At 43.5% G+C, this 14,013-nt stretch overlaps 1 protein-coding gene across 3 annotated transcripts in view; it reads left to right on the top strand.

Moving 5' to 3' along the window:
* LOC115178844 (mitogen-activated protein kinase kinase kinase kinase 3) overlaps nt 1–14,013 on the top strand; it is a 119,333-nt gene that overhangs the window by 90,029 nt on the left and 15,291 nt on the right. For all 3 annotated transcript variants that reach the window (XM_029740205.1, XM_029740204.1, XM_029740206.1), the window contains 2 exons: nt 4,139–4,197; nt 7,910–7,948. In XM_029740205.1, coding sequence (XP_029596065.1) covers nt 4,139–4,197; nt 7,910–7,948 — 98 coding nt within the window. The remainder of the gene's footprint in view (nt 1–4,138; nt 4,198–7,909; nt 7,949–14,013) is intronic.

Below are 14,013 nucleotides of genomic sequence, written 5' to 3'. Positions count from 1 at the left end.
AGAGCGAGGTTGAGAGAGAGAGAGAGCGAGGTTGAGAGAGAGAGAGCGAGGTTGAGAGAGAGAGAGAGAGAGCGAGGTTGAGAGAGAGCGAGCGAGGTTGAGAGAGAGAGAGAGCGAGGTTGAGAGAGAGAGAGAGAGCGAGGTTGAGAGAGAGAGAGAGCGAGGTTGAGATAGAGAGAGCGAGGTTGAGCGCTAGAGAGCGAGGTTGAGCGCTAGAGAGCGAGGTTGAGAGCGAGAGAGCGAGGTTGATTGAGAGAGAGCGAGGTTGAGCGCGAGGTTGAGCGCGAGAGAGCGAGGTTGAGTGCGAGATTGAGAGCGCGAGATTGAGAGCGCGAGGTTGAGCGCGAGGTTGAGCGCGAGAGAGCGAGGTTAAGCGATTGAGAGAGAGCGAGGTTGAGCGATTGAGAGAGAGAGCGAGGTTGAGCGATTGAAGAGAGCGAGGTTGAGCGATTGAGAGAGAGCGAGGTTGAGGGATTGAGAGAGAGCGAGTTTGAGGGATTGAGAGAGAGCGAGGTTTAGGGATTGAGAGAGAGCGAGGTTGAGGGGATTGAGAGAGAGCGAGGTTGAGGGATTGAGAGAGAGCGAGGTTGAGCGATTGAGAGAGAGAGCGAGGTTGAGCGATTGAGAGAGAGAGAGCGAGGTTGAGCGATTGAGAGAGAGAGCGAGGTTGAGCGATTGAGAGAGAGCGAGGTTGAGCGATTGAGAGAGAGCGAGGTTGAGGGATTGAGAGAGAGCGAGGTTGAGGGATTGAGAGAGAGCGAGGTTGAGGGATTGAGAGAGAGCGAGGTTGAGGGATTGAGAGAGCGAGGTTGAGGGATTGAGAGAGAGCGAGGTTGAGGGATTGAGAGAGCGAGGTTGAGAGAGGGGGGAGAGGCAGAGGTTGAGAAGTAAAGAGGTTGAGAAAGTGAGAGATGTTGAGAGAACAAGTGATAGAAAGAGCAATTGAGAGAAAGAGATTGATAGGGAAGTGTCATTGTTTGTCCCATCGGGATGTTCAAACCGTAGTGAGATGCAAGTCTCTCCGAGTTGGACAGGGGAGTGCTGCCTAAGCGCCCGCTGCAAATGCTTTGTGTAGCAAACGGTATATACAGCAATCATACAACAGCTGCACCGCGGTAAAACAGGCCTCTGCTTAGCCACACAACCTCCTCACATCCTCCCCACAACCTCTGCATGAATGTGTTGTGATGTGGTAACATCCTTTTTTAAAGGATTTATTAAGTGTTTCCCGTTAGGCCATACAGCAGAAATGTGCCCTGAGATGGCGTTTTGGAATTATCATATTGTAATATGGAATTTAGATGATGCTTTTATCTAATCTAAAGATACAATTATGCACACATCTTGCGCATATATTTAGTTGTACATATATGTTGTAGTTGTACATATATATTGCCATTATTCACTGTCATAATGTAGATACTAAAGACGGTAGCTTAACAGTTTCTTAAATGCACCCTCTGAGATTGGGTGCAAAGCTGACACCCTGTGTGTCCCAAATGGCACCATATTCCCTGTAGTGCACTACTTTACTGCACAATATAGGAGATAGTGTGCCATTTGAGACACAGCCCTGGAATCTCTGTGTGACAGTTAGTTATTATAGGGGAAGGAACCGAAGAAAAGCAACGGGGACGGTTATCAAAGCGCATCGCCCTCTCAATGATGGCAGACTCAGACAAGGGGGAGGTTGGAGAGATGCGAGGCGAGGGATAGAGGAGGGCAGAGAGGTGACAGAGTCACTGAGCCGGAAAGCCTGGGATCTTCTGTCAACTCTCCAGTCTTTACTGTGGAGATAGAGTTTAAGCTCAGAGAAAAGGGTTAAAAAGGTCTTTGCCATTTGTTTACCCCTCCTACTCTATAAAATCTTGACTAAACTGACAGAATGACCAAGCTTTTTTGATTTATTAAGCAAAGTTTAATCTTTCAAAGAAAACTGTAGTTTAAAACTGAGTTTAAACTGCCGAGCCTGTTTTGTTCTGACTGTAAACTATGTCCTGAATTATTTCTGAGTTGCTGTGTCATTGTCGACCTTGGTCATTTGTCATCATTGTACTAAATCCTCATAATGTCTCACCTTTTAACGATTGTCTCCTTTTGACATGTTGGTGATACCTCAATTAGAGCGCCTGGAAATTAAACCTTAAAAGATGAGTTGCCCCACTTAAAATACTTAGTTGTATCAACTAATAATATATTTAAAGTTTTGTCATATCAACTTGATTTCCTGAGTTTAAGGCTGTGGTCTAACCAATGATGTATCTTATTGGGTGCATCTTATCTTTTAAAATGTATACTGTAAATATTTAAAATAATTTTATAGTGATCATTGTCATAACCAGTAAGGACAAGTATTGTGTCCAGCATAAACAGCTATTTCTTTGGTTCATATACAGTAGCTGCCATTACATGAAGTATCAACCAACATGTATTTTGTTGACGTTCAAACAAACAGCTCAGCAGTCTCTATGGGGGTGCCACAGGGTTCAATTCTCGGGCCGATTCTTCTCTGTATACATCAATGATGTCGCTCTTGCTGCTGGTGATTCTCTGATCCACCTCTACGCAGATGACACCATTCTGTATACCTCTGGCCCTTCTTTGGACACTGTGTTAACTAACCTCCAGGCGAGCTTCAATGCCATACTACTCTCCTTCCGTGGCCTCCAACTGCTCTTAAATGCAAGTAAAACTAAATGCATGCTATTCAACCAATCGCTGCCCGCACGTCTGGTTAGACTGTAAACTCTCCTTCCAGACTCATATTAAGCATCTCCAATCCAAAATTAAATCTAGAATTGGCTTCCTATATCGCAACAAAGCATCCTTCACTCATGCTGCCAAACATACCCTCGTAAAACTGACCATCCTACCGATCCTCGACTTTGGCGATGTCATTTATAAAATAGCCTCCAACACTCTACTCAACAAATTGCATGCAGTCTATCACAGTGCCATCTGTTTTGTCACCAAAGCCCCATACACTACCCACCACTGCGACCTGTACGCTCTCGTTGGCTGGCCCTCGCTTCATACTCGCTGCCAAACCCACTGGCTCCAGGTCATTTACAAATCTCTGCTAGGTAAAGCCCCGCCTTATCTCAGCTCACTGGACACCATAGCAGCACCAACCCGTAGCACGCGCTCCTGCAGGTATATCTCACTGGTCATCCCAAAGCCAATTCTTCCTTTGGCCGCCTTTCCTTCCAGTTCTCTGCTGCCAATGACTGGAACGAACTGCAGAAATCACTGAAGCTGGAGACTCATATGTCCCTCATTAGCTTTAAGCACCAGCTGTCAGAGCAGCTCACAGATCACTGCACCTGTACACAGCCCATCTGTAAATAGCCCATCCAACTACCTCATCCCGATACTGTATTTATTTATTTATCTTGTTCCTTTAAACCCCAGTATCTCTACTTGCACATTCATCTTCTGCACATCTACCATTCCAGTGTTTAATTGCTATATTGTAATTACTTCGCCAACTTGGCCGATTTATTGCCTTACCTCCCTTATCCTACCTCATTTGCACACACTGTATATAGACCTGTTCTACTGTATTAATGACTGTATATTTGTTTATTCCATGTGTAACTCTGTGTTGTTGTATGTGTTGAACGCTTTGCTTTATCTTGGCCAGGTCGCAGTTGCAAATGAGAACTTGTTCTCAACTAGCCTACCTGGTTAAATAAAGGTGAAATAAAAATAAAAATCACCAATCAGCATAGTCTTTGCTTGTGTGTATCCATTACATGCTTAACCAATTAAATTAATGTTATTATTAAGAGGTATGATGTATTTGCATGCATGCATGATTGAATGACTGCCGTAGGGCATGCCAATGAATAGATGTTCACCAACTGAATAAATCAAAAAGCAATCACATTGCATTTCGACTACAATTACACTATACATAGCACCTCTGCACAACAAAACCTCAATATCACCTATCACTCAAAAGAGATGGAGCTTTAACATGTCATGATTTCATTTCGGTCCAACCTTATTCATTTATTTCTCATTTCTAATACTCATCATCATGCAGTTATAATGACTTTCTGACTCTTGAGGAATAGAACATGCAAAGTGAAATGAAATAAGGCTTCTGTCTTGTAACCGTCTTCATTTCTCCTAGGACTTGCGAATGGATTACGAAGCGGGATCTCCCAAAAGCTCCTTCTTGGGAGGGCATAAGTAAGTGAGACTGCATGCATGGAGGTTTCAAGTTTTAATGTCCCGTGCACAAGTACAGTAAAATGCTAGCTCTAAACCCAACAATGCAAGCATTTCGCTACACCCTCAATAACATTGCTAAACGTGTGTATGCGACCAGTAAAACATATTTTTTTATTTGATTTGCAGTAATCGATATCAATGTAGTGTACAAATAACACAACAATTACATATTTCATTTCTTTCATAAACAAAGTTATGCAACACCCAATGGCCCTGTGTGAGAAAGAATTGCCCCCTTACACTCAATAACTGGTTGTGCCACCTTTAGCTCCAATGACTCCAACCAAATGCTTCCTGTAGTTGTTGATCAGTCGCTCACGTCGCTGTGAAGGAATTGTGACCCACTCTTGCTTGCAGAACTCCTGTAACTCAGCGAAATTTGTGGGTTTTCAAGCATTAACTGCTCATTTCAAGTCCTGGCACATCCTCTCAATTGGGATTAAGTCTGGACTTTGACTAGGCAATTTCTAAACTTCAAATGTGTTGCTTTTTAGCCATTTTCATGTAGACTTGATTGTGTGTTTTGGATCATTGTCTTGCTGTATGACCCAACTGTCATCCAAAACGTTTACTCAAGTTTGACAAGAAGCACGTGGACGATCGTCAAAACTCTTGGAATAATGATCTATGGACAGATGATTCAAAATATTTACTTTTTGGATGACATGGGTCCCATTATGCCTGGCAAAAACCAAACACTGCATTGGTGGTGGTAGTGTGATGGTTTGGGGATGCTTTGCTGCCTCAGGACCTGGACGACTTGCCTTAATAAAAGGAAATATAAATTCTGCTCTGTATCAGAGAATTCTACAGGAGAATGTCAGGCAGCAAGCTGAAGCTGACACGCAGCTGGGTCATGCTGCAAGACAACTTTTTTTACAGCACTGCAAGTGTAAGGGTAAGGTGACTAGGCAAGTTGCATTCAGACCTGGATTCGATTATACTATTTGACATTTTTCAAATACTTTTAGTGTTTTCTTCAGCTTATCTGGAGTGCACTTTTGCCGCTAGGCAAGGCCAATCAAGCCCAGATAAAGTATTTGAAATGATTTCAAGTAGTATTTGAACCCAACTCTGGTTGCATTGCACTGAATCTTAATGGGCATCTTGAATATGTGTAGACTTTTTCCCAAAACTTTTCCACTCTCCATTCGTATTTTATTGTTTATTTGTAGAGACAGCCATGAATGAAGGGGAGAGGGATAATAGGGGAAGATGGAGATTTGAGAAGGCCGGTGGGGCATCGAGACAGATGGAATGACACACGAGTGAGACAGGCGAGAGGTGTCGCTCCCAGTTACGCTAACCGATGGGCCTATTCACAACCTGTGAAGTTTGAGCTTTTCACACAAAGCAATGCAGTACCCTTATATACATTATTAGTAATAATATGATAATTTGGTTATTTAGCTTAGCCACAACCCGTTAAGCTGGCGCTTTACACACTAACAACGTACCATCCTGTCTTATACAGGAGTAGTAATAATATAATATGGTAATTTAGCTTAGGCGCTACCTGTGTCGCTAGTGCTTTCCACACATAGCAATGTAGCATCCTTTCTACAGTACTAGTATACAGTATATTTGTTGGTAATTGACTTGCGCTTTTCACACATAGCCTAGCAATGTGGCGTGCTCCCTCTGCTCTTATACAGTACTAGTAATAATGATTATGATCATTTAGCTTAGCCACAACTTGTGTAGCTAGCGCTCTCCACACATAGCAACCTCTCTTAAACAGTAGCCTACTATGCAGACCCTGGCAATATCTCTGATCCAGTGCCACTATGACTATGATTGTATCTCATGGTCCAGTGGCATAAAAAAATCTGAGGGACAAACTTTAAATGGCCCAAATCCAACTGATGAGAATTGTACTCAAGCTCAGCCCTAGAATACACATTTGTCCTAATAAATTCAGGGAACTGAACTGACTTCCAGTTGATCTCCGGGTGGTGCAGATCAAACTGTTGATAGTTTTAAAGTTATACATGACCTTGCCCCCAGTTACCTGTCTGGTTATTTTTAATTTAATTAGAGACTCTCGTAGCCTCCGCTGCACTATAGGAGCATGGCTGGAAAAAGCTATTTTCTTAACACTGGTGCAGAGGAATGGAATGGTGTACCAAACCATATAAAATCCATCCCTACGCAAGTGAGTTTTACGATAAACCTTAAAGGGATAGTTCACCCAAATGACCAAATAACATATTGGTTTATGACAACAATCAATGCTTTGGTTTAGTTTCCCTGGGACTGTTCCAAGTGCATTTGTGGCACAAATCCCATTCAAGTTATGGGACCGATATTAGCATTTTTGCACATCATATTCAAAACATCTATAAGTGACTTTGTTAAGCTTCACAATCAATTTTAGATACTTTTGGATGATTTGAAAATAATGCACGAAAATTGCTAATATCGGTCCCATGACTTGATTATGATTTGTCCCACAAAACCATATCATGCATTGCTGTCATACCTTGTCCATAGACTGCTTACAGGGTAAGGAAACCAATGTGTCCTTTTGTAATTTGGTGAACTATCCCTTTAAGAAATGGTTTATGAGCAAAATGTTTTAAAGCGACAGAGGTTAAAAGAAAGTATAATTGTATCAATGAACGTTACTTGGTCATCTATTTTATTCCGTTTGCTCTTTCCTCCCTATTGATGAGATGTATTTTAGATGTATTTTGTTTTCATGTTGTATATTTTGGTTTTAAAGTATTTTCAAGAGGACCACAATGAAAATATGTTTTTAAACTCATCCTCCATGATTTTAATGCCATTGTACTGTATCCACATGTGTGGTTGTACTGTGTTTAAATGGTTCCTCCCAAAAAATCTATGGTAATTTAGCGTAGCCACAACCTGTGCAGCTAGCACTTTCCACACAACGCAATGTAGCATTCACTCTTATACAGTACTACTAATATGATATCATTTCGACGCATACATTTTAGCAGACCCTTCCAAAGCAACTCACTGGGTATAGGTTAACTGTATGTGGCCTATGCAGGAATCAAACCCACAACTATTGTATTGCAAGCATCATGACATAATTGAGCCATTGGAACCAATCAATAGTAAATTGAGTAGATTACTGCTGAGCAGTGTGTTTGAGAGGTTTTTGTTCACTAGCAGGAAACCCTTTCAGCTTTGATGTTTGTCTGGGTTTAGTTTTTTAATGTTCAGCCAACATTCTTCCTACCTATCGAGAGGTTTTGCAGAGTGCTAATTCATAAAACATAAATAGCCTTTTTTTTCCCGACACAATCACTCTGCAATTTGTTTGTTGGAACTGCCCTCAGCGCACGACCCCGGTATGCACTAAATAATTTACAACCAAAACACCGAGAATCGAGATTGGAGAAACAGGCGGCAAAGTTATTTTACAAAAAGGAACATGGCTCCACTGATATTTTTAGACAAGAAAGCGAAGGTGGTTGGGTACTTTCACAGCATCTCCCAAAAAACTGACACAAAATCTGCCTTTGAATGATCAATGCGCCATCTTTACAGTCAATAAAAGCCTTTTTGTAAAACCGTGTTTTTGTAAATCGTCTCCCTCATCCCCAACCACCCCCTGCAAGTACCCCTTGTGTTCAAATGTAAACAGCATGTCATTTTCTGTTTTCTCTAATTATCTCCTGTCATTTTCTCACAACAGGAGTCTTCTGAAATCGGTGGAGGAGGAGCTAAACCAGAGGTAGGCCCAGCTATGTCTTTCCTTCCTGTCCCCATTTTTCTCATTTTTACTCCCCTTTCTTTCTAACTCTCTATATATGACAGGTCTCAATTGGAAAAATAAATGTGACTTCCCTGGTTAAATAACATTTATTCTTATCTCTGTCTTTTCTTTCTGGACTATTTTATTCTCATCCCTTTCCCCTCATATTGTTCTCATCTTCAGCCTCGCTTTCTCATTCCCTTAATTTTTAGCTCTTCCTCCCCCCACCTCTCTCTCTCTCTTGCACTACTCAATATTTAATGTGACCTAACCTTTTGCCTCTGCTTGTCCGAGTGAAATGGACGACTAACTTGCTTTAGAACCACTTCTGTGGAGACCGGGGTGATTTCTCACCCTTGCTGAGGCGTTAAAGCCATATGACCAGTTATAGCGCAGAGGGGCTGAAAGCCAGCGGGATGTCCGCTATTGTTTATTATAATCTTTGTCTTGTTGCGGCTAGGGTGGTGTGCTGCTAGCATCCATTAATTCTCAGCGTTAGGGTAAAGAAAATACACCTCATGCAGGAAAGATACCTGCACACTGATTTCAAATACACAAGTGACGAGCAGGTGCTAGATCGGTTTATGCTGTATATAGCCAACTCCAATGTTCGTTGTCTTGCCACACGTGATGTAATCTAAGATGGCGTAGCAGTCAGACGTTTTTGTCCTGTCGTGTCCCTTGTATATATATTTTTCTTCGCATATCTTTGTAAAATATTTTCCTAAACCTCAACTTTTAAGTACTCTCCTGCAACCCGCCTCACCCAATGTGGCGTGGATCTGCTGTTTTTTCATAAGTATTTCTATTTACTTCGGATCTGGAATCCCTCAACTGAAGCTAGCCAGCTAACTACCTACCAGCTATCAGTCAGCAAACCATTGCTAGCAGTCATCAGCTAACCTTTAGCTCGGAAAGCTCTCACCAGTTCAAACAACGTGACTCAAATCAGAGCATAACGGACCTATTATTATTTTTTATTTTTTTCCCCGGATTCCTACCGCAAACTCTGAACATTTTCATCTGGATCTTCGCAACTAGCTAACCGCAATCCCGGGTGACTACTCCTGGCTAGTGTTTCCATCCCGGAGCAAGCACCAATTAGCCTGAAGCTAGCATGGCCAGGGCTCTTGTGCTATCACCGAAGCCCACTCCTGGGCTACAATATCCGGACCCCTTCTACTGCCGGTACTGGGGAAGGAACCCCACCGATCCTCTACGACTGGAATACCGACATAATCTGCCCAAGGATTCCAACAGGCCCCTCAGGCGCGACGTCCGCTGAAGGCCCATTCTGCTAACCGCGGCCTACTAGCTACCTAGAGCTACTTGGAACCCTACTAATTCCACGACTGGTCTGACGTCACCGCACGAAGAGGCAAAAACAGACTTACCACCATCGTGACATCCCCCAAAGGCTAACTTGCTAGCCCCGGTCTGTTAACTGCTAGCTTGCCTGCCCCCGATCTGCTAACTGCTAGCCCTGGTCTGCCAACTGCTAGCTTGCCAGCCCCGGTCTGCTAACTGCTAGCTTGTTTAGCCCTGGCCTACTAACTGTTAGCTTGTTAGCATCGGCCTGCTAACTGTCTGAATCGCCGTGTCCCCAGTCTGCCCAACCACTCACTGGACCCATATGTTCACTTGGCTACGCATGCCTCTCTCTAATATGAATATGCCTCGTCCATTACTGTCCTGGTTAGTGATTACTGTCTTATTTCAGTGTAGAGCCTCTAGCCCTGCTCAATATGCCTTAACCAACCATGTTGTTCCACCTCCTACTTATGCGATGACATTACCTGGTTTAAACGTCTCTAGAGACTATATCTCTCTCATCATTACTTAATGCCTAGGTTTACCTCCAATGTACTCACATCCTACCTTACCTTTGCATGTACACTATGCCTTGAATCTATGCTATCGTGCCCAGAAACCTGCTCCTTTTACTCTCTGTTCCGAACGTGCTAGACGGCCAGTTCGTATAGCATTTAGCCGTACCCTTATCCAACTTCTCCTCTGTTCCTCTGGTGATGTGGAGGTTAATCCAGGCCCTGTTGTGCCTAGCTCCACTCCCACTCCCCAGGTGCTCTCATTTGTTGACTTCTGTAACCGTAAAAGCCTTGGTTTCATGCATGTTAACATTAGAAGCCTACTCCCTAAGTTTGTTTTACTCACTGCTTTAGCACACTCTGCCAACCCGGATGTCTTAGCCGTGTCTGAATCCTGGCTTAGGAAAACAACCAAAAACCCTGAAATCTCCATCGCTAACTACAGTGAGGAAAAAAAGTATTTGATCCCCTGCTGATTTTGTACGTTTGCCCACTGACAAAGACATGATCAGTCTATAATTTGAATGGTAGGTTTATTTGAACAGTGAGTGACAGAATAACAATATTCTGTCTCTCACTGTTCAAATAAACCTACCGTTAAAATTATAGACTGATCATTTCTTTGTCAGTGGGCAAACGTACAAAATCAGCAGGGGATCAAATACTTTTTTCCCTCACTGTATAACATTTTCCGCCAAGATAGAACTGCCAAAGGGGGCGGTGTTGCAATCTACTGCAAAGATAGCCTGCAGAGTTCTGTATTACTATCCAAGTCTGTACCCAAACAATTCGAGCTTCTACTTCTAAAAATTCACCTTTCCAGAAACAACTCTCTCACTGTTGCCACTTGCTATAGACCTCCCTCTGCCCCCAGCTGTGCCCTCGATACCATATGTGAATTGATTGCCCCCCATCTATCTTCTGAGCTCGTGCTACTAGGTGACCTAAACTGGGACATGCTTAACACCCCGACCATCTAAGCAATCTAAGCCCTCAATCTCACACAAATTATCAATGAACCTACCAGGTACAACCCCAAATCCGTAAACACGGTCACCCTCATAGATGTCATCCTAACTCGCCCTCCAAATACACCTCTGCTGTTTTCAATCAAGATATCAGCGATCACTGCCTCATTGCCTGCATCCGTAATGGGTCTGCGACCAAACGACCACCCCTCATCCCTGTCAAACGCTCCCTAAAACACTTCTGTGAGCAGGCCTTTCTAATCGACCTAGCCGGGGTATCCTGGAATGACATTGACCTCATCCCGTCAGTACATGATGCCTGGCTATTCTTTAAAAGTGCCTTCCTCACCATCTTAAATAAGCATGCCCCATTCAAAACATTTAGAACTAGGAATAGATATAGTCCTTGGTTCACTCCAGACCTGTCTGCCCTTGACCAGCACAAACACATCCTGTGGCATTCTGCATTAGCATCGAATAGCCCCCGTGATATGCAACTTTTCAGGGAAGTTAGGAACAAATATACACAGGCAGTTAGAAAAGCTAAGGCTAGCTTTTTTAAACAGAAATTTGCATCCTGTAGTACTAACTCAAAAAAGTTCTGGGACACTGTAAAGTCCATGGAGAATAAGAGCACCTCCTCCCAGCTGCCCACTGCTCTGAGGCTAGGAAACACTGTTACCACCGATAAATCCACTATAATTGAGAATTTCAAGAAGCATTTCTCTACGGCTGGCCATGCTTTCCACCTGGCTACCCCTACCCCGGTCAACTGCCCGGCACCCTCCACAGCAACCCGCCAATGCCCCCACCATTTCTCCTTCACCCAAATCCAGATAGCTGATGTTCTGAAAGAGCTGCAAAATCTGGACCCATACAAAGCAACCGGGCTAGACAATCTGGACCCTCTCTTTCTAAAATTATCTGCCGAAATTGTTGCAACCCCTATTACTAGCCTGTTCAACCTCTCTTTTGTATCGTCTGAGATTACCAAAGATTGGAAAGCTGCCGCGGTCATCCCCCTCTTCAAAGGGGGTGACACTCTAGACCCAAACTGCTACAGACCTATATCTATCCTACCCTGTCTTTCTAAGGTCTTCGAAAGCCAAGTTAACAAACAGATTACCGACCATTTCGAATCCCACCGTACCTTCTCCGCTATGCAATCTGGTTTCAGAGCTGGTCATGGGTGCACCTCAGCCACGCTCAAGGTCCTAAACGACATCATAACTGCCATCGATAAGAGACATTACTGTGCAGCCGTATTCATCGACCTGGCCAAGGCTTTCGACTCTGTCAATCACCACATTCTTATTGGCAGACTTGACAGCCTTGGTTTCTCAAATGATTGCCTCGCCTGGTTTACCAACTACTTCTCTGATAGAGTTCAGTGTGTCAAATTAGAGGGCCTGTTATCCGGACCTCTGGCAGTCTCTATGTGTGTGCCACAGGGTTCAATTCTCGGGCCGACCCTCTTCTCTGTATACATCAATGATGTTGCTCTTGCAATGATGATTCTCTGATCCACCTCTACGCAGATGACACCATTCTGTATACTTCTGGCCCCTCTTTGGACACTGTGTTATTAACTAACCTCCAGACGAGCTTCAATGCCTTACAACTCTCCTTCCGTGGCCTCCAACTGCTCTTAAACGCAAGTAAAACTCAATGCATGCTATTCAATCGATCACTGCCCGCACCTGCTCGCCCGTCCAGCATCACTACTCTGGACGGCTCTGACTTAGAATACGTGGACAACTACAAATACCTGGGTGTCTGGTTAGACTGTAAACTCTCCTTCCAGACTCACATTAAGCATCTCCAATCCAAAATTAAATCTAGAATCAGCTTCCTATATCGCAGCAAAGCATCCTTCACTCATGCTGCCAAACATACCCTTGTAAAACTGACCATCCTACCGATCCTCGACTTCGGTGATGTCATCTATAAAATAGCCTCCACACTCTACTCAACAAACTGGATGCAGTCTATCACAGTGCCATCCGTTCTGTCACCAAAGCCCCATACACTACCCACCATTGCGACCTGTACGCTCTCGTTGGTTGGCCCTCACTTCATACTCGTCGCCAAACCCACTGGCTACAGGTTATCTACAAGTCTCTGCTAGGTAAAGCCCCGCCTTATCTCAGCTCACTGGTCACCATAGCCGCACCCACTCATAGCACGCGCTCCAGCAGGTATATCACACTGGTCACCCCCAAAGCCAATTCCTCCTTTGGTCGTCTTTCCTTCCAGTTCTCTGCTGCCATTGACTGGAACGAACTGCAAAAATCTCTGAAGCTGGAGACTCATATCTTCCTCACTAGCTTTAAGCACCAGCTGTCAGAGCAGCTCACAGATCACTGCACCTGTACATAGTCCATCTGTAAACAGCCCATCTATCTACCTACCTCATCCCCATACTGTATTTATTTATTTATCTTGCTCCTTTGCACCCCAGTATCTCTACTTGCACATTCATCTTCTGCACATCTACCATTCCAGTGTTTAATTGCTATATTGTAATTACTTCGCCACCATGGACTATTTATTGCCTTAACTTACCTAATTTGCACTCACTGTATATAGACTTTGTTTTCTTTTGTTCTACTGTATTATTGACTGTATGTTTTGTTTATTCCATGTGTAACTCTGTGTTGTTGAATGTGTCGAATTGCTGTGCTTTATCTTGGCCAGGTCGCAGTTGCAAATAAGAACTTGTTCTCAACTAGCCTACCTGGTTAAATAAAGGTGAAATAAATAAAATAAAAAATGTTTGGTAAGACAACACAAATAGATAGCTAGACTCAGTTCAAAATAAGGCGTTGACTGTTTCGGGTGTCTTCTCTACTTTCATCTTTGTTGATGAAATGGCACTTACAGAAGCAGGGCACTCTCAAATGTTGGCCGGTTCACTACTAAAGACGTCAGCATGCTTCAGTCGGCTAGGCGAACCGAACGAGGGTGCTCGCATACTCCCTCAAAAGACCTCTGCTTGAAAAACAAGAAAAAAGCGGAAATAGTAGTTTGTTCATTTTGAGACGCCATAGCCAGTATACGCTTCCTCAAAATAGTCCGAATGAATCCAAAGTAACACAAGAAATATCATTCATTTTGCCGAGGAGATCTTAGTCGTGCAATTTTACATCCTAACTAAGGTGTTTGGTGCAGTATTTCTCAACCAAAATAATTGCATGAAAACGAGTCACCGCTCGTTGAATGACAACAGACTTTACTGAGGAATCCCTAC

This window comes from Salmo trutta, chromosome 38, assembly GCF_901001165.1.
Source record: "Salmo trutta chromosome 38, fSalTru1.1, whole genome shotgun sequence".
NCBI classification, from domain to species: domain Eukaryota; kingdom Metazoa; phylum Chordata; class Actinopteri; order Salmoniformes; family Salmonidae; genus Salmo; species Salmo trutta.
Note: the sequence above shows the minus strand (reverse complement) of the source record. Positions and strands in the feature narration are given on the sequence as shown.